This window comes from Corvus hawaiiensis, chromosome 3, assembly GCF_020740725.1.
Source record: "Corvus hawaiiensis isolate bCorHaw1 chromosome 3, bCorHaw1.pri.cur, whole genome shotgun sequence".
NCBI classification, from domain to species: Eukaryota; Metazoa; Chordata; class Aves; order Passeriformes; family Corvidae; genus Corvus; species Corvus hawaiiensis.
Window position 1 is genome coordinate 19,606,548 of NC_063215.1, and position 24,881 is coordinate 19,631,428.

General features: G+C 37.5%; 1 protein-coding gene across 1 annotated transcript in view; it reads right to left on the reverse strand.

The window, feature by feature from the left end:
- Positions 1 to 3,989: 3,989 nt before the first annotated feature.
- TPO (thyroid peroxidase) overlaps positions 3,990 to 24,881 on the reverse strand; it is a 37,208-nt gene continuing 16,316 nt past the window's right edge. Inside the window, exons 7-13 of the mRNA XM_048299084.1 lie at positions 19,849 to 20,364; positions 14,005 to 14,263; positions 13,308 to 13,478; positions 12,293 to 12,530; positions 8,456 to 8,664; positions 7,457 to 7,627; positions 3,990 to 4,223 (exon numbers count right to left, since the gene is read on the reverse strand). Coding sequence (XP_048155041.1) covers positions 4,063 to 4,223; positions 7,457 to 7,627; positions 8,456 to 8,664; positions 12,293 to 12,530; positions 13,308 to 13,478; positions 14,005 to 14,263; positions 19,849 to 20,364 — 1,725 coding nt within the window. The 3' untranslated portion in view covers positions 3,990 to 4,062. The remainder of the gene's footprint in view (positions 4,224 to 7,456; positions 7,628 to 8,455; positions 8,665 to 12,292; positions 12,531 to 13,307; positions 13,479 to 14,004; positions 14,264 to 19,848; positions 20,365 to 24,881) is intronic.

Below are 24,881 nucleotides of genomic sequence, written 5' to 3' on the forward strand. Positions count from 1 at the left end.
ATTATCTGACGTAAAAACACAAAAGGCTTGTTTTATGTAAAATTTTCTTTTTTTTTTAATATGGAAATTAAACAAACTAGAATACACTTACCTGTAACATTCTCCTTTCCCTTAATACTAAAAATATTTTTGTGAGCAATCCACTATCAAGTATCTAATTGACTCTTTTCTCAATTCAAAAAGTAGGAGAAATGACAGTGAGAGATGTACACTAGTATGTAGGTTTACACACAGTTTACAGAGAAACTATATAAAACACTGCTAAAACCTGTCCCTTTTCTCATTACCTAAACACAGAATCAAAGAGTCATTGAGGTTGGAAGGGACCTTTTGAGGTCACCTAGTCAAATCTCCCTGTTCAAGCAGGATCAGCTTGGGCAGATTGCCCAGGGGCCTGTACAGATGAGATAAATGGGCTGACAGGCACCTCACAGTTCATCAGGGGAAATGCAGACTCCTGCACCTGGGAAGGAAAAACCCCAGGCACCAATCCACACAAGCGAATGACTTCCTGGAAAGCGGCTTGGCAGAAAAGGACCTGTGGGGCCTGGTGGATACCAGGCTGAACATGAGTCAGCAATGCACTCTTCCTGCAAAGGCAGGTGTTGGTGTCCTAGGATTGTCATAGGTTAGCAAGCATAGTCCCGGAAGGGATGTCCTTGCTGAGGGGTGCTTACAGTTTCCTCTGTGACCTTACAGAACCTATCAACTGGCCAGTTTGAATATGGACAATTCTTTAAGCCACTTAAAATTGTGACCGCCTCTGTGATCCACATTTAAGAATAGACAAACTCCCCCTCCAAGCTCTCTCTCGTTTCCGGCGCTGGCACAAGTGGCTGTGGGCCCCGAGTGGGGGCCAGCGGGCCTGGCCAGGCCCTGCTCGGGCCAGGCCGGGCCGGGCCATGGCCATCCTGGAGCCATGGACCTGTTCCAGCTGTGGAATCCCCCCCACTGCCTTGCCGTGGGCAGCCGGAGCGGCTCGGCTCTCCCCCCTCTCCACTGCGATAAGAAAAATTCAACATTCCAGCTGCAAAGCTGCAAGGCTGAGGTGAGATTAACCCTTTTACTGCTGTGAAGAGCTGAAAACCTGAGGGAAGAGAGAGAGGAGATGCTTAAAGCTGAAATTCTGTTGTGAAGCTATGATATATCAGAGTATCCCGTTGTAATTCCATGAAGATATGGGGGGAGTGGAGTGTTCAACTCGTGAGCAGAAGCACCTGCGCTGAGATAGGCAGATGCTGACGCAGCTGTAATTTCATGAGAAGTTTGGACAGGGAGAGATGAACCAGATGAGGACTTTTGCTCCAAACGGGAAAGGAGAAAACCTCAGTTCCTAGAGATGCTCCCAGAGATAGTCCTAACGATGAAGATGATGAAGACCCTTTGCTCCCAGGGAAGGAGAAGGGCCTCTGTTTTTGTTTCTGAACAGCTCAACCTTAAAATTGTACCCCAAAAAACTTCAAGAGTGGATCCTCGAAAGCAGTTGCGGGAAAAGCTGCAAGTCGGGGGAAGGGACTCACACGCAGGCGGAGAGACTCCTCTTCCTAAATGGACTGAACAAAGTTATTTGGAAGTGGGTGGCTGTCTCGTTGCGATAATGTTTTCATAGCATGAGCAAGAAGAGACTTCTCTTTCTAAATGGACTGAACAAGGTTATTATGGAAGTGGTAAACAGACTGAACATCTTAAGGGTTGTCTTTTTACATTGTCAGTGGGAGAAGGGAGGAAGGTGGGGGAAGGAGGAGAGTTCTGAAGGTGGTAGATTTTTTTTTCCTTCTTTTAGGTCTGTTAATAAACTTCTTTATATTCTTTCAAGATTGGTGCCTGCTTTGCATTTCTCCTAATTCTTATCTCACAGCAGATAAACAGTAATGAGTATTTTGGACCAAACCACTACAAGGATGCATTAAGCAAAGTATTGCCAGTAGGTCAACAGAGGTGATCCTTCCCCTCTTTTCTGGGTGAGGCATCATCTGGAGTTTTGTGGGCCATCTGAGCTCCTTGGTGCAACAGAGATATGGACATAATGGAAAGAGTCCTGAGAAGGGACACAAAGACAATTGGAGTCTAGAGTATCTCTCCTATGAGGAGAGGCAGAGAGCACAGGGGCAGCTTAGCCTTTGAGAAGAGAAGATTCAGAGGGGAGTTTATCAATTTGTATCAATATCTGAAGGAAAGGTGCTAAGACGATGGAGCTGGGCTCTTTCCTGTGGTACCCAGTGACAGCACAAGAGGCAATGGGCACAAACTGGTATACAATGAGTGTCTTCTGGAAACACTTTATTACTGGGAGGGTAAGTGAGCACTGGTGTTGTTTGCCCAGCGAGGTTGTGGAGCCTACACACTTGGAGATAATTCAAAAGCTGTCTGGACATTGTCCTGAACAACTGGCTTTAGGTGATACGCTTGAACAGAAGAATTGGGCAAGATGAACTCCAGAGTTCCTTCCAACCTCAACTGTTCTGTGATTCCACTTTTAAGCACCAGGTCCCACAGAGCACCTTTCATTGTTGTCTCCTTGATCAACTTTTGTCAGGAAGCTGTCAATGCTCTCCAAAAATCTTCTAGATTGCATGTGCCCTGCTGTATTGTCCTTACAATGTGTAAAGTTCCCCATGAGGGCCAGGGTCTGTGAACAGAAAGCATCTTCCCGTTGTTTGAAGACCCATCTACTTCTTCCTGATCAGGAAGTCCACAGCACATACCCACTACAACAGCAGCCATGTGCCAGTGCAGTGTCCTCATGTAATCGTTGTTGCACTCAACACCAGTGAATTAACATCTTTAAATTAAACTAAATTAATTTAAATTAAACTAATTTATTTAAATCTTTAAATTTAATTTAAAATTTAAAGCAGGTATTTGTCTCTGGATTTAGAGGAATAAATAAATGTAACCACGTTTGAATGGATAAAAGAATAAACTGTAAATAATAAAGTTAAGAAACACCTAAAAAAAAGGTGGATTTTTTTCTATTTTCTGATTCAGATGAAAATCTGAATGGCTACCACCATAACTTTTTAGTCTAATCCCATAAAAAGTAGGCCCTGAGGATTTGCATTTGCTTTTACTACAGCAAGAGAGAGGTAGGTCCATTCTGGCAACCTCCTGTTGGGGAGGTTTTTCTACTGGTGTACCTGCTGTGTTAGTGCAGTCTCCCACTGTACTTCACTCCTAGGCCTTTGATGAAGTCACAGGGCCTCACTTAAGGTGTCATTTGAGGAATGAGGTCTCACTTGTGGGATATGCTCAATGTGACTTTGAAACAGAGTTGGAAAACTGACTGGATATACCTCATATCATTGAAGATATCTGTTTGTTTGCAATTAGGTATTTTTTTGCTGGGGAATTATCATCTTGTGTTTTCTTAAAGCAATTTGTAGTAAGGGACAGTGTGATCCCACATCATAACCAAGGTATTTTCTGAAAAAGGAAACAAGAAATGTGCCATCAGTGAGATTCAGTGTGCTTATGATTGTGTGGCATACAGCACTCTATATGCAAGATCTGAGTGGTTTAAGCATTATGAGCTTCCCTTGAGCACTTAGATTAAGCAAATATCCATTCACTTGAGTTTGGATTGTAGGTTTTCATGGAGCTTTCCCCAAAACAGGTAATGCTCAGCTTCAGTGGGCAACTGCACTCATACTCCCCCTAAAATTCTACCATACAGCTTCCATGCATGCTGAAAAGCTGAAAAAAGCAAGAAAATGCATAATTTCTGCTAGCTCTGAAAGGGTTGTTTGTTTTGGGATGTGTCAGGTGGGACTTAGTTGATATTTAGAGGCTGAATTTAGATACTAACTAGGAGAAACGGAGACAGATTTGATTCCCTCTTCATATGCACTGTCAGGAAATACTTAGTGGTTTATATACAAGAGGAATGGAAATGAAAAGCTTATTTCTGTAACAGTATTATTTATTCAACACCTTCATTTACAGAACCTGTCAGTGTCTTTATGCCCACGGTTGTGTAGAGGTTTTTCACATATGTTAACAACTCTTCAATAAAACCCAATTTGATGAACTTTTACAGCATTGTAAAATGGATCAGAGAAAGTTTTAATGGGCAGTATGTTCACAACCATTACCAATACACATTCTTCCATTTTCTGCCATCTTGTAGGGATCAGTGTGGAGGCATTTGTAGCTGCCCTTAGTGTTAATGCATATAGCAGAAGGAGGGCATGGTGGATTAATTTCATTTTCACATTCATTGATGTCTGCAAAATGAATACACACAGATCAATAATAATTGCAAATTACAAAGGGGCTACTAATTTCTCATAAACATTCTTTTTACAAGTATTCATAAATGAAAGGCATTGTACACTTTCAATGAAACACAGATAATAATAAAAATCTGTATTGTTACAGTTTAAAGCACAGAGTGCAGGGTTGTTTTGCTTGATTTTTTTGTTTGTTTGTTTTAAAGCTGGAAATGATGAAGAAAAAAATTTGCTTTTGTAATCCATCAAAAGCTACAAATGGCAATCGGCTGGATTTTCAAAAATGCAAACCCTAAACTTGAGAGCTCTTCTTGCACATGTTTATGTCCTAAGACTTTGATTTCCTCTATAAATGTTTTCATCCTGTGCTCTGTTGAGATAGTGAAAATAATAATGCAGATACAGTTCTGTAGACTTCAAAGCATGATTTTGAGGAGCCAAGTTTTCAGATTAGCTTTGGTTACAAAATTTATAACCAGAATTTGTGATATCACTGCAAGGATGGCTGTTTCTAGATGCTATATCAATTCTGTGAAATGACAATATCCTGGCAGAATGTTGAGCAGATGAACAATTATCCATCAGAAAGTGTGCATACACATATTGTTCTTGAGGCCTTTCAAGATCTTTCACTCTCACTTTCTGATTATGTGATGAAATGGGAAACAGCAGTGCAGGAGAGTGTACTCAACAAGGGGGAAAAAGAAGCGGTCTTTTCCTATTTCTGCACCTTTCTTCTTTCTGTGTAATATTTACTTGCATGACTGAAGTCATTTGACTAAGTGTCCAGTGTTATTTTAGTTAATTTCCCATTGGTTCTGTATATCTGACAGCTTGTTTAATGTCTCTGACCAATGCTCCTGTGAAGCACTGCAAACCCATACGTGGACCACTAGCCAAGTCTTCAGTGTCTTGGCTTTATCCCTTTCCTTCTCTATCACAATGTTTGATCTGCTACGTCAATATAAGTAGTTATTTTCAATCAGTATTAAAAACTGACCTGTATTTACTGACTTAGTTTAGGATTGTCACTCAAACCACTCAGGGAATTCTATCATTGGAAATAGGATCAAGCCTGATTCTCTAATTTTAGTAGGAAACAGTAGCTGTGCTCAAAGATAGTTATCAACTAAGACAGTGAAAAGACTAACACAGCAAGGAAAAATCTTAAACTTCAGAACCCTTAAGAAAAAATAACTTTCATAACACTTCTTTGAAGCAGGAAAAGAATCTGTTGTTCAGGATGAAGATTTCTGAGTAAGTATTACTCCCTTCAAAACTACATTTTGAGTTAATGTTCACTGGCTTAATCATTGTCCAGGAAAGAAAACCTGTGCCTTTGCCTGAGCTGCAATTCAAATATGCTGCTTCAGCTTCTGTAGATCCATAGTCATGCTATCTGCTAACTAGCTAACTCTTCTTCATCACTAAATAGTGCATGTCAGAGCTGACCAGCTCTGCTCTGCTACTCAGAGAGCAGTAGTTTACTAAAGCAAAGTAATCAGAGTTATCTATTAGGAGTATGACAGACTTAATATAAAGGAAGATAGCATATTCTAGCACTAAATAACTTCCTGAATCAATAGAAATTATATCAGTCAAAGCGCAAGTTAGCAAGCGGGAATTAACAGCTCTCAGAATCCTATGCTTTTGCCAGCAAGCCACTCTGTCTTTTCCAGAGCAGCATATAATTTTGAAACCATCTGCAGAAATGCTAAGCTCTATCCTCCTCATTATATTGCTTGATTTATTCCTAATTTGCTGAACATTTAAAAGAATGGGAACATATTGCACAGACATGCATGGAACAAAGTGCTTTCTACTGTAAAACTCAAGTAGCATCTGCATAAGTGGGCTTTGATGGTTTTCCTTTAATAAAGACATTTCTTATTTAATATATGCAGCAGCTTGTCTTCCTATAGCAAATATACAGTCTTTTGTTTACATTACTGAACATATTAAAAGAAACTAGGACAAGGAATGATTCACTCATTTAACTTACTTATTCCATTCACTGCCAGAACATTAATCTATTGAAAAGGTTTTATTATAATTCTTTTAACAGCTTTATTTCTTTATATGGAATTTATGTGGGGGGAATGCAGTGAATAAATAGGATTTGAATAAAGAAAAGAGCTGCAAATTTCATTTGACTTTTTCCATACCAGGTATACAATTAGAATGAAAAGCTTTCTATTCTGCTATCACAGAAATACCAATAAGCAGACTTTATTGTGGATGAGCTGCAGTACTTGCATTCAAATTCATTTACTGCCACCCATAATTTATTTTGAAATAGGGCCTTTTTGGGTTTAGTTTTCTCTCATGTTCTTATAAAGCAGAGCAGCATGAATATATATATACATACATATATATATATGAGTATATGTGTACACACCCCCATTATAAACACACACATTTGATATGTGAACAGAGAGAATTCATTCTTAACATGAAGAGTGAAAGTCTTGAAATATTTTCCACATTCTCTTTCTAACCTATTCTGTTGAACAGTAAAAGGCAAAAAGGAAACAGAAGATGAAAGAGTGATTAAAATAACAGAAATGGGTTTCTGTGAAAATGTGCATGAAATAAAATATCTTTTTACTGATTTTTCACCTGCTCTACTTTTTTACCTGCAGAAGTAATTAACTTCTGGAAAATCTTGTCACAGCTCTTAGGGAGAAGGAGGTTGGTCCTAAAGTGATTATTTATTTCCTTAATTTCACTTATTCACTTCATAGAATCTTTTTTTCACTTTTACTAAATTTATTAGGATGACACATGACCTAGTGGTGCAGAGCTCAATTTTTATCTAGAGCATCCATTGAAACAATGCCAGGAAAATGACAACCGTCTGCGATGCTGTTATGTTGAACGTAGGAGGAAGCAATGTATAATTCTGATTTGCTATCTCTTTTCCTCTTTCCTCCTCCCCCTTTCCCCCCCATCCCCCCCCTGCCAGCTGTTAATAGACTTGATTTTTGCTTAATTAGGCAATTTTTATTGCCATTTCCCTATCATCAACTTGATTGCTGAATCAGAATGGGTAGAGATTGAGATAGCAATTCTGGAGAAAGGAGAGTTTCACATTATTGTGTCGTTACACCTATATCCCCAGGAGGTTAACTACAAGAGAGCATAAGAGTGAATTCACATCTGATGAGCTATGCTGGACTTTATCTGTAAGAAAATTCATAAATAATAATAATAATAATAATAGATACCTATACAAACTGGAGCCTCAAAGTTCCATCCTTTACTTGTGCAGGTTAATTGCTCTTCTCCTTGTAATTGGAATCCATAGTGACATGTATAAGTCACTGTAGATTTTCCAGATTCTGAACAGTATAAAAAATCACCATTTTCCACACTCTTTGGTGTTCCGCATAGTTCATCTACAAATAGAGAGTCTGTATTACAGGCTTTTAAAAAATTACCACCTTACACTTACAAATGGATGGTATTCTCCATTATTGCCATAAATATTAACTTCAGTGAAATTTTTCACATTTTTTAAGGTGATCAAGATTTTAATTGTTAATTTCTGGAAAAGAATTTATATGGAATACCACAGGTTTGACTTATAATCCTCATAAAACTAGCATTACAACATAAGAAGGACATGGACTTGTTGGATCAAGTCCGGAGTAGGATAAAACAGATGATCAGAGCGCTGGAGAACCTTTCCTTTGAAGAGAGAGGCTGAGAGAGTTGGCATTGTTCAGCCTGGAGAAAAGGCTCTAGGGAGACCTTATTGCAGCCTGTCAATTCAAACAAGTTTTTTAAGTATGATTTGAGCAAAATTTTTACTAGGCCCTGTTGCAATAGGACAACAGGTAAAGTTTTTAAACTAAAAGAGGGTTGATTTACATTAGATATAAGGAACGAATTTTTTAAAATGACAGCTCTGAAACGCTGGCACAAATTGCCCAGAGAGGTGGTGGATGTCCCATCCCTGGAAACATTTGCATTCAGGTTGCACAGGACTCTGAGCAATCAGATCTAGTTGAATACGTCCCTGGTCATTGCAGGTGGGTTGGACTAGATGTACTGTAAAGATCCCTTCCAAGCCAAAAGGTTCTATGGTCCTATGATCCCACTTCTACATGACAGAAATACTAAAGGTCTGATTCAGACCCATAATTCAAGATTGCTACAACCAAAGTCAGTATTGCTCCTTACTCTCCCCTTTCCTCAGAAAAGATTAGTAACTACTAGATTACCTTCCTGATAAAATTCTTGCCAAGCTTCTAAATTCATCCCAGGTATATTGTTACAATGCTTAAAATCCTGTGGAAACTTTCCAAGTTGAAAGGCGTCTGCTGGCACTTCAGAAATTCCTGTGTTGTCACAAATCACGCGGGACAATGAATGTTTTTTGAGTTCATGCTTCTGAGCTTCTGTGAAAACATTATCATTTTCCCACCAAAATCTGGAAAGATTGATAGAAACTTGTTTTGAAAAGATCAAATTCAAAGAGCTGTTTATTCTTACTTTCAAAGTACCTCATATAGAAGACCAAAAATAAGAATTACAGCAAAAACAGGTGAATATAACAATAATAAAAGTAAATGCCATGACCATACAGACCCAGTCAAAAAAAGGCTAGTGTGAGTCTAATGTACTGATCAACTCAGGTAATGTGTTAAAGCCAGCAGAATTGCTTTTCATTGATTAAACAGGTCCACAAAAAAACTTACAGTCCTGAGAGGAGAACTTGAAACATATTTGACTGAACTGGATCCTTATGCCTATGCACACTAGTATGTGCTGTTCACTCATAAAATGTTTAAAGCATAAATTACAGAAGAATTAGAGGAGTAGACATAATAGATTTCCCCATACCAAAGCTTTTGAGTTCTGCTTACCCTTACTGAATGGTTGCAAGGAAAACAGGTATTGTTGAATGTTTCTCTGGTTAATAAGGAATACTTAATTTGCTAAGAAACCTGTAGCTATGCAGATTAATTACAGTAGAAAAACATGAGACAGTAATTATGCTTTTGATCATACAAAAAGTAAGCTAAGGGGACTATCTGGAACAAAAAAGAGCTGCTTATTTTTGTCAGTTCAGGAGTGTGGTGCCAGAGCAGAGGAACCAGTTTGTGCTACAAAGGTGTATCTATCAAATGGTGACATTATATAAAATATATATGTATGCATGCACATATACATATACATTTAAAGGTAAAGGGAAAGAACACACTGGGCAGAAAAAGAAAGAAAAAACATTTTGTATACAAAGACATCATTAATGGCAAAAATACTTCTGGAGAGTTTGATAGAACATTTCTATTAGTACACTAAAAGTGATAAGCACTGCTAAACTGCTTAGTTCCCTGTGGTACTCAGGCTCAGGACAGTTAGGATTTTCCCAAATGCTAGGCAGGATTTGTGGTAACATGCTTGAGGACAGTCAGCAGAAGAGCATGGGAGTGATCACACAGTACAGACTGACTTCAGGTTTAACACAGGACTTATGATCCATAATACAGGGGGCACGTGGCTGGGGGTTTCTAGAGAAGTTTGCGAGTTTGTGTTTACATTTGCCTGATAGAAAGGAGCAGCAATATTGACTGTGGAAATCTATGCAAACCAGGCACATGTGCAGCATTTGAAGTTTTTATGAGCTGCCTGTAAAAGTACCATGCAAATGGGAAGTCTGGTAGTTCTGTTTGTGTTCTGGGGATGATGGAGACTGCCAGTGTGCCCTAGCATGGCTTGTCAGGGCAAATTTGACAACAGGAGTATACCTGCTAAATAAGGTAAGTGCATGCAAAATTTTTGAAAACTGGCTTTATTTTTAGGCCAGTAGTTACCTTCAGCAGCCTGATTTGTTAAAAAACCTGTCCCAATTTGCCTATATTGAAGGAGGACGCAATGTACAGAACCAGGGGTGGAGTGAATGTCCCACACCTCAGCAGCACTGTGACAAGAAATGCAGGAGAGATGGAGGAGCTGGAAGGAGAAAAAAAGAAAGGAGCCTTCCTCCTCCACCTCACCTGCACATGGTTCCTAAACTTCTCAGAGCATCCTGAAACCTCCCTGAGCATTCCAGGCCCCTTCCCATAATCAAAGCCATCAAAGACTTTTCTCCACTCAGTACTCCTACGCCTTTCATTTCCCCTTTCACACACATTAAAAGTTATTCTACTTTCATCACAAAATTCAGTTTTATCTACAGGCTTAAATGAAAAATGATTTTTTAATCTATCCAACAGATAAGTGTTTATGCTAACAAACACTTTGGTTTGCTCCATTCAATTTTGTATCAGGTGACCAAATCCCTATGCAAAGAATGAAAATGAAAATAATTTTTTCCCAAATATTTCAAATCCGGAGATCACAAAAATATTCAGAGGAAGAAGAGACGGAAGAAGGCTAATGGATCAGAAACAATTTGTTTCAGGTCATGCGGTCAGGGTTAAGACAGTGCCCGAGTTTCGTACACAGGAAGAAGAAAACCTTTACTGTTTTGTCAGATTGTTGACTAAAGATTTTAGGGCTATCAGAAGTAGGAGTTCAGTCAGATGAAAATTCCAGATAGTCCTGATTTTTGAACTTAAAGAATACATTAGAAGAGTTATTTTTAAATCCCTGCTTACAGACCTGTCAATTAGGGTATCTAGTGCATGTAGGTGTCACTGGTGCAGTTACAGATAACACCCAACACTCCACCTGACCAGACACTGCAATGAGGGTTAGACTTTTCCATTCTTACTTTGTGACAACCATAACATGTTGTTACATACTGCTAACTTCTCTTAGGTGGTTTCTTTGTTATTAATGACAGAACACCATTTCGCTTTTAAGTTAGCTGCCACAAACTTTGTGGCAGAAACCTGGGGAATTCTGTCGTTATTAGAACTGTCTTTTTCTCAATTTGGAGATAATGTATTAAATTATGCTTATATTTATTTCATGCTAGTAGCATTATAAGACGCTGAAAATTAAGTAACATTGTAAGGCACTGAATAATAGAAAGGAGGCTGAAAGCACCTCCATAGGTACTCCTTCCCCTGATAGGGACAAGTATGCCTGTACAATTTAGATGACTTTCAACCATGTTTTTAACACAGCTGAATAGAATGTTTGTTCTCTATACAGTTCCTGCAAGTAAGACACCACTGTTATGATTAGCATTGCATTTTCTTGTGAGCTAATTAATTAACATTTTTTAAAGTTCAGATTTAAATTCTTCCTTGGATGATTATTTCCATAATGGTTTCTTTCCATAACAGTGACTTATAAGAGGAGCTTAAAGGTCATTGTAAGGACCAGATGTACTTAAAACACCCCTGCTAGCATGGTCTGAGCAGTTTAAAATTAGTCGTCTCATGAGATCCAAAATTACTGCCACAAGCACATGACAGAAATGAAAAAAGGTTGGTTTTATAATTGCTTCATAGATATAGTAAGATATAGACAGCTTCTTCTACCCCATTGTGACCTGAAGCTGTATTTCTCCTGCTTTTCTGGTGTGAAGGGTTGTACTGGCACAAGATCCTGGTGGCACCTGTGCAGGGCTGGTTAAAGTGACATACTATGCTGTGTCCAGTGAGTCAACTCTGGGAACACTCTGTGGTCCCAATTCCCATAAGGCCAGGTATGTGGTTTTTATTATCCCCTCTATGAAGCCTGAATCACAGCTTTTTGCCTATCCCTTCTGACTTTGCTGCAGTTACCAAAGAAAAATATTGAGGTTCTTCCAGCTCCTGAGCCCAGTGCAGCACTCAGGGGGAATAAAGCCTGCACAGTACTACACCCATCCACCCAGAAGTTACTGGCCCCTGCCAAAATGAACTTCTGGTGGCACCTTGCATTTTCAGCAGGACTGCACAGCTGGACACCTCCGTACCACAGAAAAAACCCCCATGTCATCTGGAATTGAGACGATGTATGAACCAAAGAATAATTAAAAGTTCACCCCAAAAAACTGAAGGAGCTAAGACAAAAATGTGCAAGGGGTAAAGAATTATCTGTTTGACACATATTTAAGTGGCTGTAAAATCTCCATTGCTACCGGGTTTCTACATGATTTGACTGCAGAATAAACTCACCGGTCACCATCCCTTAGTGCTTTCATTTGCTTTCCAATTATACATGCAAACAGGGGACCAGTTCTAGCACCTGGAAGAAAGTCTTCTACGAGACCGCCAAGCCAAACATCAATATTGTTAGGATTATGGTACAATTCCATGATTTTTTCAGTGACATTGTGATTGGTTATTACTGTATTCAAGTCAGTGTGAGTTTCCAGTTTTGATAAACCACAGAATTCTCTCCATTCATTATAACCTGAAAATATGATTAAAGGAAGATTAGATTTGTCTGTTAGGCATGATATATGAAATTAATAAATTTATAAGCACTGGATTTTGACAACCTCAATCATATTCATAGACAGTTATGTATAAAAAAGTCTACTATTATTGGTTAAATTGATCAGAGAAATTATGGCAGGATCTGAACTAAGCTTCAGGGGTCTTCCTCTAAGCAGGTATATCCATGGCCAGATGGGCTATTGTTCCTTGATTGTTAGTTCAGTCTTACCCTGGGCTGCCTGGAGTAAAAAATGTAGTGCAAAAAACCAGGAACAAACATTTAATATTTCTTAAAATGAGGTAAGTACCTAACTAAGCCATCTACACTGCTCCTGGAGACATCTGTTAACACCATCTGTGGTTGGTGGAGCTGATGAGGCTGTGCCTAAATTGACCCATCCCACAGGCTGGGGACAGCCTGCTGATGGGAAGTAGCTGCTTCAGGCAGAAACCCCCACTCCTCAGAGCTGGTTCCAGCAAGAACAAGCCTCAGGTACCTACACTGAGCACAACCAAATCCAATCACTGGTGCTGTTCTTCTAGATTTACCAGATTATTTTAATCTCAAAAGCTGTAGAATACTTTCTTTCCATCAAAGTTAAAAATATTAACAACTTACATTTTGAAAGAGATTTAAGTTACTTTTCTGATTACCAAAGCTATTATTTAAAGCTTATGATTACATCCCAAATATAAGCAATTATACTTCAGTTACCAGTTGGAAGAAAAAAATCAAGAAAAATCAATGGACCTGGGAGTCCATGGTCACGGCCACGTTGTAAATTCAATGATGATAAATCAAGTGAACCATTATTGGACAACACAAATAGTTTTTCTGTTAACTCCTCATTCAGCAGTTGATCTTGTACCTGCAGTTTTGCTGGATGTGCTAGAAGACCCCTTAGTAAAGGATCCAAGCCTCCTTTAAACATAAAAATAATGGTATTATATCATATATATAAACCATTATAACTTCCGTAACAAATGTGCGTACATATATGTTTCTATGTTTTTAAAACATTGTCCACACAGGCTTTTACATTCAAACATACGTAAAAATTTCCTTTCTTTTAAAGTAGAAGTAATAGTGCTATGAAAAACTCCATCTTCTTCAGGTGTAAAAGAACTTGCAACCTGTTAATAAATTCATCCCCCCCCCCCCCAAAAAAAAAGAAACATCTTCATCATCACTCATCCTTTTATTGTCAATCTACCAGACTGTTTTAATCTGGAGAGTAACATTTTTCTGATTCAGTCAATTATTTAAGTGAGAATTATCATTTGAGTTCTTTTTAGTACTCTGGAATCCATTCAACAACTTAAATAAATGATTTAATTAGATAAATGTGACAATTCCTAATTCAGGATAAATAACTTTGAAAAAAGTTACAATATTCTGTGGAGAAAAAAACCAAAAATCAACAAAACCAGTTTAAATAAGACCATACCTTCTTTAATGAGCCTCCAAGGACTAAAGAAAACTTCATGCAAATGAAGATTTGGGAGTTCAGGATCATCTAAATACTGAGCATTCAATCGCCTTACTATTGGTTGGATTGTTGCATGACCAAAACGAAAAGCAGCTGTTGAAAATACATTAGAAACCGTAGGATTCATTGTGGGATCATAACCTGTATAAAGGCCAATATACAGATTAAAAGCATCTGGACCAATGATTTTGGGAATGTAATCTCTTAAAGTAATAATCTGAAAGAAAAGAAAAAGAAACATATTTCAGCTTTTCTGTAGAAGAATAATAATGAATCCCAGCTGCTAAATGCTTTTTTCTTCACTCATCTATGCCCAAGCATTTGGCATAACTAAGAGCAGTATTACCTGGAAAACAATATCAGTCTTATTTTTGCAGTAAGGGGACAGATGACTGGAGAGAGTCCATGGTACAGCTCAGAACAGAGCAACAGTCAGGCCCTGTTGGGTCTTACCATAGATGCTAGACCAAAGCCTCCTGAGCAGGGATTACCAGTGCTGCTCATTTACAAACCACAGGGGTAATCCAGCTCACAGGAGCTGTGCTGATATTAAAAATGCAAATTATAATGGCCTTAAAATTGGCAATGAAAGCATGAAGCACTATAATGTCTTTCAAGAATGCTTGCTAATGTGAACAGATGCTATTTTCAGACATATATTTGTGACACAAATCCTCTTTTATTATTATTTGAAATGATGAGGCTTTAAAATACCAGTGCCCAAAATCCCCTTGTAGGCATTTTATACTAAACTTAGGCCAATTTATAGACTCCTAGAAAATATACTTCAAAAATTAAAAGACTGATAAACACCTTCTGTCAAATGCTTTTATGATGTAATAGTATTGCAGTGGCATGGAAAAGCATATGACAAAAGGAAAGAGGGGAAAATGTTCTAATGTACCAAATAAAATGAAAATGCATTATAGGTTAAAGATTATGCTGAACTCAATAAAGCAATATGCGATAAATATGAAGCATAATGAACTCAATAAAATACCTTCTAGATTCAATATAATATGCAATAAATATACAGACAAATGTACTTTGAACTTGATATAGTGCATATTGAAAAACTAGCTGGCATAAAATGACCTTATAAAACCTTGTATCTTTATTTTAGGCACAGAGCAGACAAGCAAATCTTTCCACAATTCACTCACTTTTCCCAGAAGGTAGAGGTTTAGGTTTTCAGGTTAGGTCATGCAGTGAACAAAATATTTAAAAGACTATATGTTAAAATCCCTTTTACAGCTCCTTTAATGCAGCATATGAAACAAATAAAATTATTGCAAGAAATTAATACTGACACTGTCATTTGAAAAGCTAATCTTTTTCTATATTCACAAAGTTTTTGAAAGATAGGAGTTCTAATTTTAGATGTATAGTTTTTACAGTCAAAGACTTTATTTAGGAGTAGGTTAGTCATGGATACAAAAATCTATGACTAATTCTTTGGCTCTTTTTCATGAAATCCCAAGCTAAGCTGCTCAGGAAGGCCAGACTCCCTGAAGGAAAGGGCAACTCAGATTTTTCATATGCTCCAGGGGAGACATCTTCATTTCTAATTTCCTTGATAGAGAAAGAGGGGTGGCCATTTCAAGACATGAAAATTAAAAGGCTAAGGGTGAAAATTGGTCGTATGCCTGCCTACCCTGCACTAGGAGAGGCATTTGTTTGATGGAAACTTCCACAGGCTAAATGAGGCTCCATCAAATAGAGGTGAGTTTTAGACAATACAGGCTAAGTTGTTACTTATACAGCAGAATGTGATACTACAACGGGAATCTGCCAAAGAATCACATCAGAAATAGCATCTGGCATTTGTGTAGTCTCTGGATGTGCCCAAGTTTGTCTGTGTGAAGTCAAGAAGAGGCTCACTACAAGTTCTCATAGCTGACACATATATAAGTTTTAAAGAAGACGTTAACAGCTGACAAGCATCAAAATTATTTTTGTTAAAATTCTTTTGCATGCAGTCCCCTCTCTCAGAGAATAATATAAAAGGTTTATTTCCATTCATAAATAAGCACAGTACTTTCTTTCAGTAGTGTTCCTTCAATAAATGAGATTCTCCTGTGGAAACAAAGGAACATGCTTGTTGCAAAATATGTCAATAAAATCAGACATAAAGTGACTATATGGGAAAGAAATCACAAACTATTATAATGAATTGCTCCATCATTTATGGCTTACTTTGAGTCTATTTGTTAACAATAAGTTAACTTTCAAGTGTTTGCAGTAGCATAAGGAATGTACATGGATATAATGAGTCTGACCCTGCAAGGTACTGGGTGGTCTCAACTCTTTGTGACATTTATGATATTAGTGGTAATCCAAGCTTTTCTTAGGATACATTCATCACCTCATAGCATCAAATCCAGGGTCTACAGAAGCCTCATGAAGAAAACAATTTTAATCAATAACGTCAATATTTCTACTATCTCATGGCAGTCATTGTTCCAACAGCATAATTTAGTGGAAAATTAAATTAGTTTTAAATAGTGGCCCACATGCTCAGTGTTTTTATATGACCTTTTTAATCTATATAACCATATATTAACTGAGAGAATAAGATCATTTAAATGTTATTCATTTAGTCATATCAGACAAAATAAAGCACTAATTTCTTTGCAATTCAGAAAATCATTTGGTAAGTATCCAGATAGAAACAGCATCTGAGTGTCAGAAAAGGCCTTGTATAGATTTTCTATCATATCATGAATCCCATGTGCACTGTTTACAGAAAAAGTAACTGAATCCTGACCTGTGAACACTATAATACTGCAAGTCAGGTAGGCTGTTGCTGTTACCGGCAACACTCTTCTCATTCAGAAGGCAGAACTACAGCAGGGGTTCCCAAGCATCCTTATGAACCCACTGAGTATCCTGGCTGCATTTTTCTCCAGGCTGAGCCACCTTCATCAGAAGTCAGCCACACATTAGATGTTTGGAAATAGGTTACATAATTTCACTTTATTTTTGAGAACTTTTTGTTAATGTTAAATGTTATTACCAATTAGATGCAACAGATACAGAAATTCTTATCACTTTTCATAGGGTTCAGGAGACTTGCAAAAACCTCTACACTATATCCCAAAGTCAGTGTGAATAGGGCACAATAGTTGGAAAAGAAAAATAAAAAAAAAGGCTGGAAGAGAGAGTATAAAATATGTGAACTATCATAAGGATAAGTAAGGCCAAAAGTGCATCTTGTCATTGCCATTGGCCAGCTGTAACTTTGAAGGAATAGTACCTCACTGAGACAGTGAAGTGCCAATTAAATGAAGCTTCTGCACTTGGAAAAGATTGCAGAAATAATAGAGACCTATCAAACATAGCAATGATGTTTAATTCATTGAAGTGCTATGCATGGTTAGTTTGGAGTTCTCACTGTAAATACTAAAGGATTTGCAGATGATGAAGATGACTTTGAAGTCCTAAACTTTTGGGTAAAAGGTGATTGTATGAGAGATCAATTTTTAATAAAAAAAAAAATGAACACATTATTATAGTTCTGTTAATAGTCTAAACTATACACTTTATAAATATGAGTTCTGAAATTATGCAAGACATATTATTTTATAATATATATTATTTATTTATCCTTTATAATTTCATATTTCTGAGAAGAGCTATCTGATCATCTAATTTTACAAGCAAGTTTCATCCAAGTAGTTAATGTAAATTCAGTTTCAGAAGTTACCCACTTTCAACCCACACCTTGAACCATGCAAGATGCTCAGGGAGCACAAGCAGATGTAGAAGGAAGTGAAATAAACACCTCTATGTACACTGAAAACTAAAGGCAGTTGTCACCTACAGTTGGGATCAAGTGGGAGTAACTGCGTTCATTCAGAGATGGTTCTCTGCTACTGTAATAAATGAAAGAGAATTGGATTCAGGTTGATCTGCAAAACTCCTGCTCCATCTGACTAGTGCCAAATCATCCATCTTTCACAATCCAAATAGCACATCAGGGGAAACTGTCTCCAAAGAACAGCACAGGTGTGTGCAAACTACATATGTATGAAATAGTAATGTTAAGTCTAGCAGTTGAATAATTGGACTTTTTTCCTTCAGGTATTAAATGACAAGGAAAAAATGTCTTTTTGCACAAAACACGGGGTAAATCAGAATATGTATCTTTACTACTGCATACTGCAGTGTTAATACTTTATAAAGTTAAGCATGTGTTATTCCCATAAAATAGAAAGGAGAGTTACTATTCCTTTTTAGTGAAACTGCACAATGCAGCCAAAAAAAATCTGTTTTGTTCAGGATATCAACAGGCAATTGCTGTGTTTGGTAACCTTGTCAAGTTTCTGTTATCAAATACTTGTCACTAGAGATTTATGGTGCCAAAAAAAATCCAGGAAGAAAAGTACGGTCTAAATAGAGATTTTTTTTCATCTTCTTTATTCTAGGAAGAAGAAAAGGCTTTTTGTTCAATTCTCTATAATTACACACCTACAGGCAGGAATTATGCTTGAAATCATTCCTTCCAAAGAAAGAGAATTTTGGAAATATCTAGCAACAGAAACAAAACTTGATAGTGGAAATTTCAAGGTAAATTCAACCAGAGCTGTCATTAGTGTGCCAGTTAGCTTTCCATTAATAGAGATACTCCAATTATCTGTCTTGAATGAATGTCTCTAAACCAGCTAGATATAATTCAAACACATTTCTAATGAGCCATAGGAAAATCTCATTAATCTGTGATACCGGCAGAGATAATGAGCAGCACTGATCCATGCAGTGCATTGCCTTGCACAAAGAGGTTTCTTTCAGGCCATAATGTTTGTGTATGTAAATCAGAAGTGTATGAATGCACAGAGGACTGCTTTTGGACTTGCACTTTTCTTCTAACAGGTATTAACAACTATTCTGACTTGTCAATGCTATTCTTTTAATGCAAATGGCATATTTATGGCAGAGGAGCTGACTTGGTTAAAGTAAACAAAAAGCCAAAAATTTCAAAAGGACTGACTAAATACAATTAAATGAAGTGTGTTACTTCTCTGAAGATATATGGCTTTGAGTGCAAGTAACAATGCATTAGACAATGCAGGTGATTTCTTAAAGGAAACATGCTTTGTATTCCACTGTCTAAAAATTGTGGCAGAAGAAAGGAAAATGTTTTATCAGAAAAGTGAAGTTTTATTGCATCCTTCCCCAATTTATCTTCAAAAAAGGCTCCTTTGGTACTGAAAAAAAAAAAATTTTAAGAGTCAGAAAACATGTCATATAAACATCCTTATGGACTCTTTTCTTCTGTATTTTCCCACACTTATTTCTCCTGCTATTTCCTGTCAATTATTTCCTGTCAACTATTAACAGCCCCTGAAGTTTGTGCATTACTACTTCATTGAGAACCTCACAGGCATTTTTACACAGGGAATTTGTTATTTATATAATACCTGTGAGAAAGTAAACATTTTGAACATTGTATAAATACAGAAACATTACTTTAAAATAATTTCCTTTACCAAAAAAAAAAAAAAGCATCTGAAAAGGCCTCTTTAACAGACAAAACAGACATCGCAGAAGCCTGCATAAATATGTATCTGAGTAGAAACTGCCATGAAAATCAGAGCGCTAAGATACCTGGACAAACTAAGCACCAGGCCATTGCATTTAGGAAAGTGGAAAACAAAACAAACTTTACACATGCCAAATTTGAAGCCCAGACATAGGTGGGAAAAAAAAGGCAACATGATCTCAAAAGCTGCTCACAGAAGCATATTCAAAGCTTTATGAGATATTCAGTGCAATGTGTAGGTAAGCAAACAAGCAGCCAACCTGATGCAGAGCACCAACAATTTTCCGTGTCTCTTGGTAGACGGTCTCGGCGCTCCAGTGGCCATTGATGCGTTTGAGGGCCCGGGCCAGGCGGTTGTGCTCCCTCAGCCACAGTGTGTGCATGGTGGCCAGGGACGTGACCTCGCTGGAGCGGCTGTCCCCAGCCAGAAAGCATTCCACCCTCTCAGCTCCACTTGTGCTTGAGTCTTGTGCACAAGGGGATGGGATCTGGTCTGTAAAAGGCAGGTATTCCCTATGGTTATCATTATACTTTAAGTTTACTCTAAGAAGGCCTTCTTTGCTTGTTAAATTCCTCAGTTTGTTTTCAACAGCAGGAGTACTGCCATAGACTGTAGAAGCATCAAGGAAAGAAGTTAAGCCATTGATCTGTTGTCTTGTATTTAGCACTGATGTATTTCCAAAGAGAAAATCATGATCACCAGTGCCGCACGCAGGAGATGAGCGGTAGAAGGGTAGGCAATCCATCCCTGAAGATAATGTATCATTGGTGGTCACCTGCATACAAAATAAGGGTATTTTCTGAGGTGAAGAGAACAGCTGTGGATGCTAAATTGAGTCTTGTCTAAATATTTACATTCACTCAGTTTTTCATTGTTCAGACCTCATCTACAGGGGTGACATATTCTAAATCTGTATAGATTGTTTTTCTTTAGGTTTAAGGAAAGAGACTAACCTTTTTTTAAGTAAAGACAAATAAACCCCAAAACTTTTACTCTATCATAAGCTACTGAGGTAATACATCTACATCTAAATCAGTCTGGCTTTACAACCAAAATTCATCATAAAATGTTTTAAAGTGAAGATGTGAACATCTGGTCAAATTCTGTTCTACTGAACAGCAAGTGAAGCAGCAGGTTCACCTGTATGCATAAAAACATAATGAGGAGTTTCAGTGTCTGCAGCAGCATGCTGCAAAAGCTTTGATTCAATATTGAATTCTAATCCAGTTTCCTAACGAAAAAGGACAGATGTAAGTATTCATTCTGCTTTCCGCCAGTTTCCCACAAGTCTTCTGCCACATTATTTTGCAGCAACAGATGTCTTACAAGTACTGAATTCTGACTATCTTTATAAAAAGCAAAGGCTGCACATAGACTTGATTAAATGAAAGACTGCCCATTCCTTTATTGGTTTGATCCCCACACAGTTGAGACACCGAGGTCAAATAATGAGGTTCAAAAATCTGACTAAGAGAAAATAAATATTTTGTACAGACACCTGAGCTAACCCTTATTTGTATTCTATCTGCTTGCTTTTCATTTTTCAAAACTCTTTGGCAGAAGACAGTGAATTCTGCATATGTGATGTAATTTCTTCTTCATTTTTCTAGTAATACAGAGATCAGTCTGCAAAGATGGAACAGTCTTTAAATTGGGGTTAACAGTAAAAAAGATACTTTGGAATAAAATTAATTAACTTTATATAATAACATTGTTACCTCATTTATTACACCAAGTAAAATTTTCTTACTACTGAGAACTCATGTCAGTAGGGATTGATACCAACAAATCATTTACATTAAGAAATAGTTTAATTTGGTTTTCAATTTTCTTTGGCAAAGAAATTCTACCATTATTTCTTCATTGCCTAGGTTTTAGCAAATCAAAGTAAGTTATGTTTGAAGGAAATAAGTCATTTCTTTCACTGATTTTTGAAATCAATAATTTCTCTGTCTTATGTTTTCTATTTAATATTTGCTATTAAGTCTTTTGCTATTAGTGTGGCTTCTTTTTCCCTTCAGGTGGTAATGTAAGCAGGCAACTCATCTCATACTACAAATATCTGAACTTGACAGCCACAGCCCTGTGTGTGTTTGAGTGCGTCCTGCTTCTAGTTATCAGGAGAACCTGGAAGAATTCAGGTATCACTGAGAAAAGAATGTAGGAAGTGCCTTTAAGCTGTTAAACAGCCAGGCTCACAACAAAACATATCAACACTGATATTCATACTGAAGTTCATACTGAATAATCTTTAGTTAACTGCCTCTGCAATTTCAATTCAATCTGTTCTGGTCCCCAGTGGAGAAAAACAGCAGTAATGAACATTAAGGGACTGGCAGAGCTGCATAATGCCATCCTTTCCCTTTTCACAGGATAAGTAGTTTGCAGCCAGCAGCTGAATGCGTAAATTGGAGGTTCCTTACATTATTATTCAATAGACATTAAAAATAATCTGAGTGAAAAAAAGAGACCCTTTTCTGCTGAAATGGGTACTGAATCACATTTTTTTTCCAAAACTAATGAATAAAATTTATATGATTCTTTTTTCTTTGTGTCACACAGTTCTAGAGGGGAAAAATTAACAACAAAACCCGATTGTTGACAACACTTTTCCTGTATAGCTGCATGTTGATTTAAATTGTTATTATATAAGCATGGTCAAACCTGGTTATGGTGAAATTCTTCTATGTGTAGGAAAATGAAAGGCAATAATTGTTTAAGTCTACCACAATCTCTAAACTGATATTTCAGTTAAAGAAAAATCTTTTTTATTGTGAATTTATTCTGCGGGAAATGACCTTGTAAAGGTTTCTTTCTGTAGATTTAAAAGAACATCTAGCTTATGGTCTGTGAAAGTTTGAAAAAAAGGAAAATATGAATGCTTATTTGTAGACATGCAACTTGGAGAAGAGTCCATGACCCCATCTGACAGCGAGCTGCTGCTTCTTAAACAAGAGAAAGGCAGGGACTCACTTTGCTGGTTATTGAGTGCACATGACAGATCTATTTGTAGCTGAGACAGTAACCGGTCACGTTACACATTGCCTTTTTCAAATCACCTCACTTTTCTGAGAGTCTGTTTCTTTTCCACCTTTTTGTATCTCAGGTAACTGAAAGCTTTTCTGGATTGCATTATCTTAGGTGTATGCGCCGTGTCTAACTTATTGGCAGCAATGTAATTAATACTGAATAAAGTCAGTGGCTCTCCTATGAAAGTCTTTCTAATGCTTCTTTATGTCTCAACCCTAACCTGAAATAATAATCTGAGGAATGACAAGTAATCTCCACAACTCTGTTCTGCATGTCAGGCTGTTATAAAAGAAGTGTAAACTAAAGCTAGTAGGTTTGGTGGGGGTTTTTTCCCATTAGGGGACCCTGTAAAGATACAGGAAAAAAAAAAATGTTCAGGCTCTACCAGAAGCTACAGGCTCTGTGTGAGAATTGCTGAGAGAAATTCTATAGCCTTTAGTATAAAAGTGTCCAGAATAGAAAATCACAATGGTTCGTGGCAACCTATGAATTATTTACCTACACTTGTTATTAATATTAATGCACTACTGCTGCTTACAATCCTTCATTGAATTGCATTGACTCTGAATATTTTCTAGACAGATTCCCTAACCTGTGCAGTCAGGAGCCTCCTCTCCCTGCTCAAACTCCCAGAGAGGATGTTCAGCTGCAGGCACGGTTGTCCTTTTCTGTGGGTGGATTCTCCCTTGGGTGCTGCTTTTGTAGGAACACAGCAAGAGTGCAAACTTCAGCCTCTATGTCTACATTGTTGTATAATATGCTATTGATTCCACTGTCTTTGGAAACCAGCCACAGTTTCTTCATATACAAAATGAATGTATAAAATTAACTGTGGTGGTTTTCCAAATATTTAATATGGGGAGATTAACTTAGTTAATAATTCTGAAAGAAGATTAGTTCTAGAGGGTAATAGCATTTTGTTTTGCTGTTCAAAAATTAGTTCCTCTGACCACACTATTTACTGCAACACTCCTTTCTTTTTAATTTTTTTTTTCTAAATACAGATTCTATTCTGTGTCTTTGATAAAAACAGTCACAAAATGTTGGGATTTGGTTAGAGGATCAGGGACATGGATCATTGATAGAATTATGGGATCAATAAAAGAACTATACAAGCAGTAGGCCTGCAAGCAAAAGGCCTGTGTGTGAGAAAAACTCTGCATGAGAAAAAGCCCTGTGAGAACTAAGTGAGAACCAAGCCTGAGAAACAAAGAGGGAGTTTTGAAGATTTACAGCTGTGTAGATAAGACCCAGAGAAGGGGAGGTGAACTCTGAATTCTTTAAATCATAACATAACTGTAGAAGCTTGCCAATGTAAGTCCAATTATGTAGAAGCAGAAATATGCTTTGATAAGTTTTAAGCCACTTAAGAGTTAACAAGCTGTATACTATATAAGTGCCTCTGGATTGCTAATAAACGGAGCTTGCTCTTATCAACCACATTGGTTTTGGACTGCAATTTCTCCCCCTGCCGGAGCCACTGGGCCTTTTTTCAATTCCAACAACAAAATACTGAACATATAATAAAAGCAAAAGAACAACCATCTTTCTATCTGTCCATCAAAGCTGTGAATAGCAGATTAATAGCAAAATGGAGTTGAAACATTCATGGGACTGTAACCATGTAACAGGTCCACAAGCTGGGAAACTTATCTAATGCTTACAGGGTTGTGACTGAATTTCTTTGTATGTCCCCTGCCATGGCCAGTCATGGCTACATCGAAGGTAGGCTTGACCCATCCACGTGCTGGGCTCCACTGCTGAGCAGGAGCAGCTTCCAGTGCTAGATTTAGCTACACGTTAAATACTCAGTGATAGATTAATACATGATCACAAAAATTTCCTTCAAGAGCAGCCTTGAAGCATGCTCTCTGAATGACGTCACAGCTCCAAGACAGACATCCAAAATCTGTGCCTTATTTAGAGCACTTGACACTTGCAAGTCTATGCCATGACAATCTGTGCACCTTTTATCCCTCTGCACTGAATGCTTCTACCACACGAATAATATTAGCCTTGGAGTCCTATTCTTAAAGATCCCTTAAGATGTCTCTTTTTTAAGTAGATGGGATTTTGAGGTTTGAATTAGTCAGGGTTCATTGATTAGACCTCTATGGTCCCCGTGATCCACATTTTATTCAAGTTATGGGAAACAGTATGAGTCTCCTCTCAAACTAAATATCCATGTAGTAATAAAAATATATGGGGGTTTTGCACTTCAAAATCAATACTAGTAGTGCTATTTCAAAGAATATATCGTAA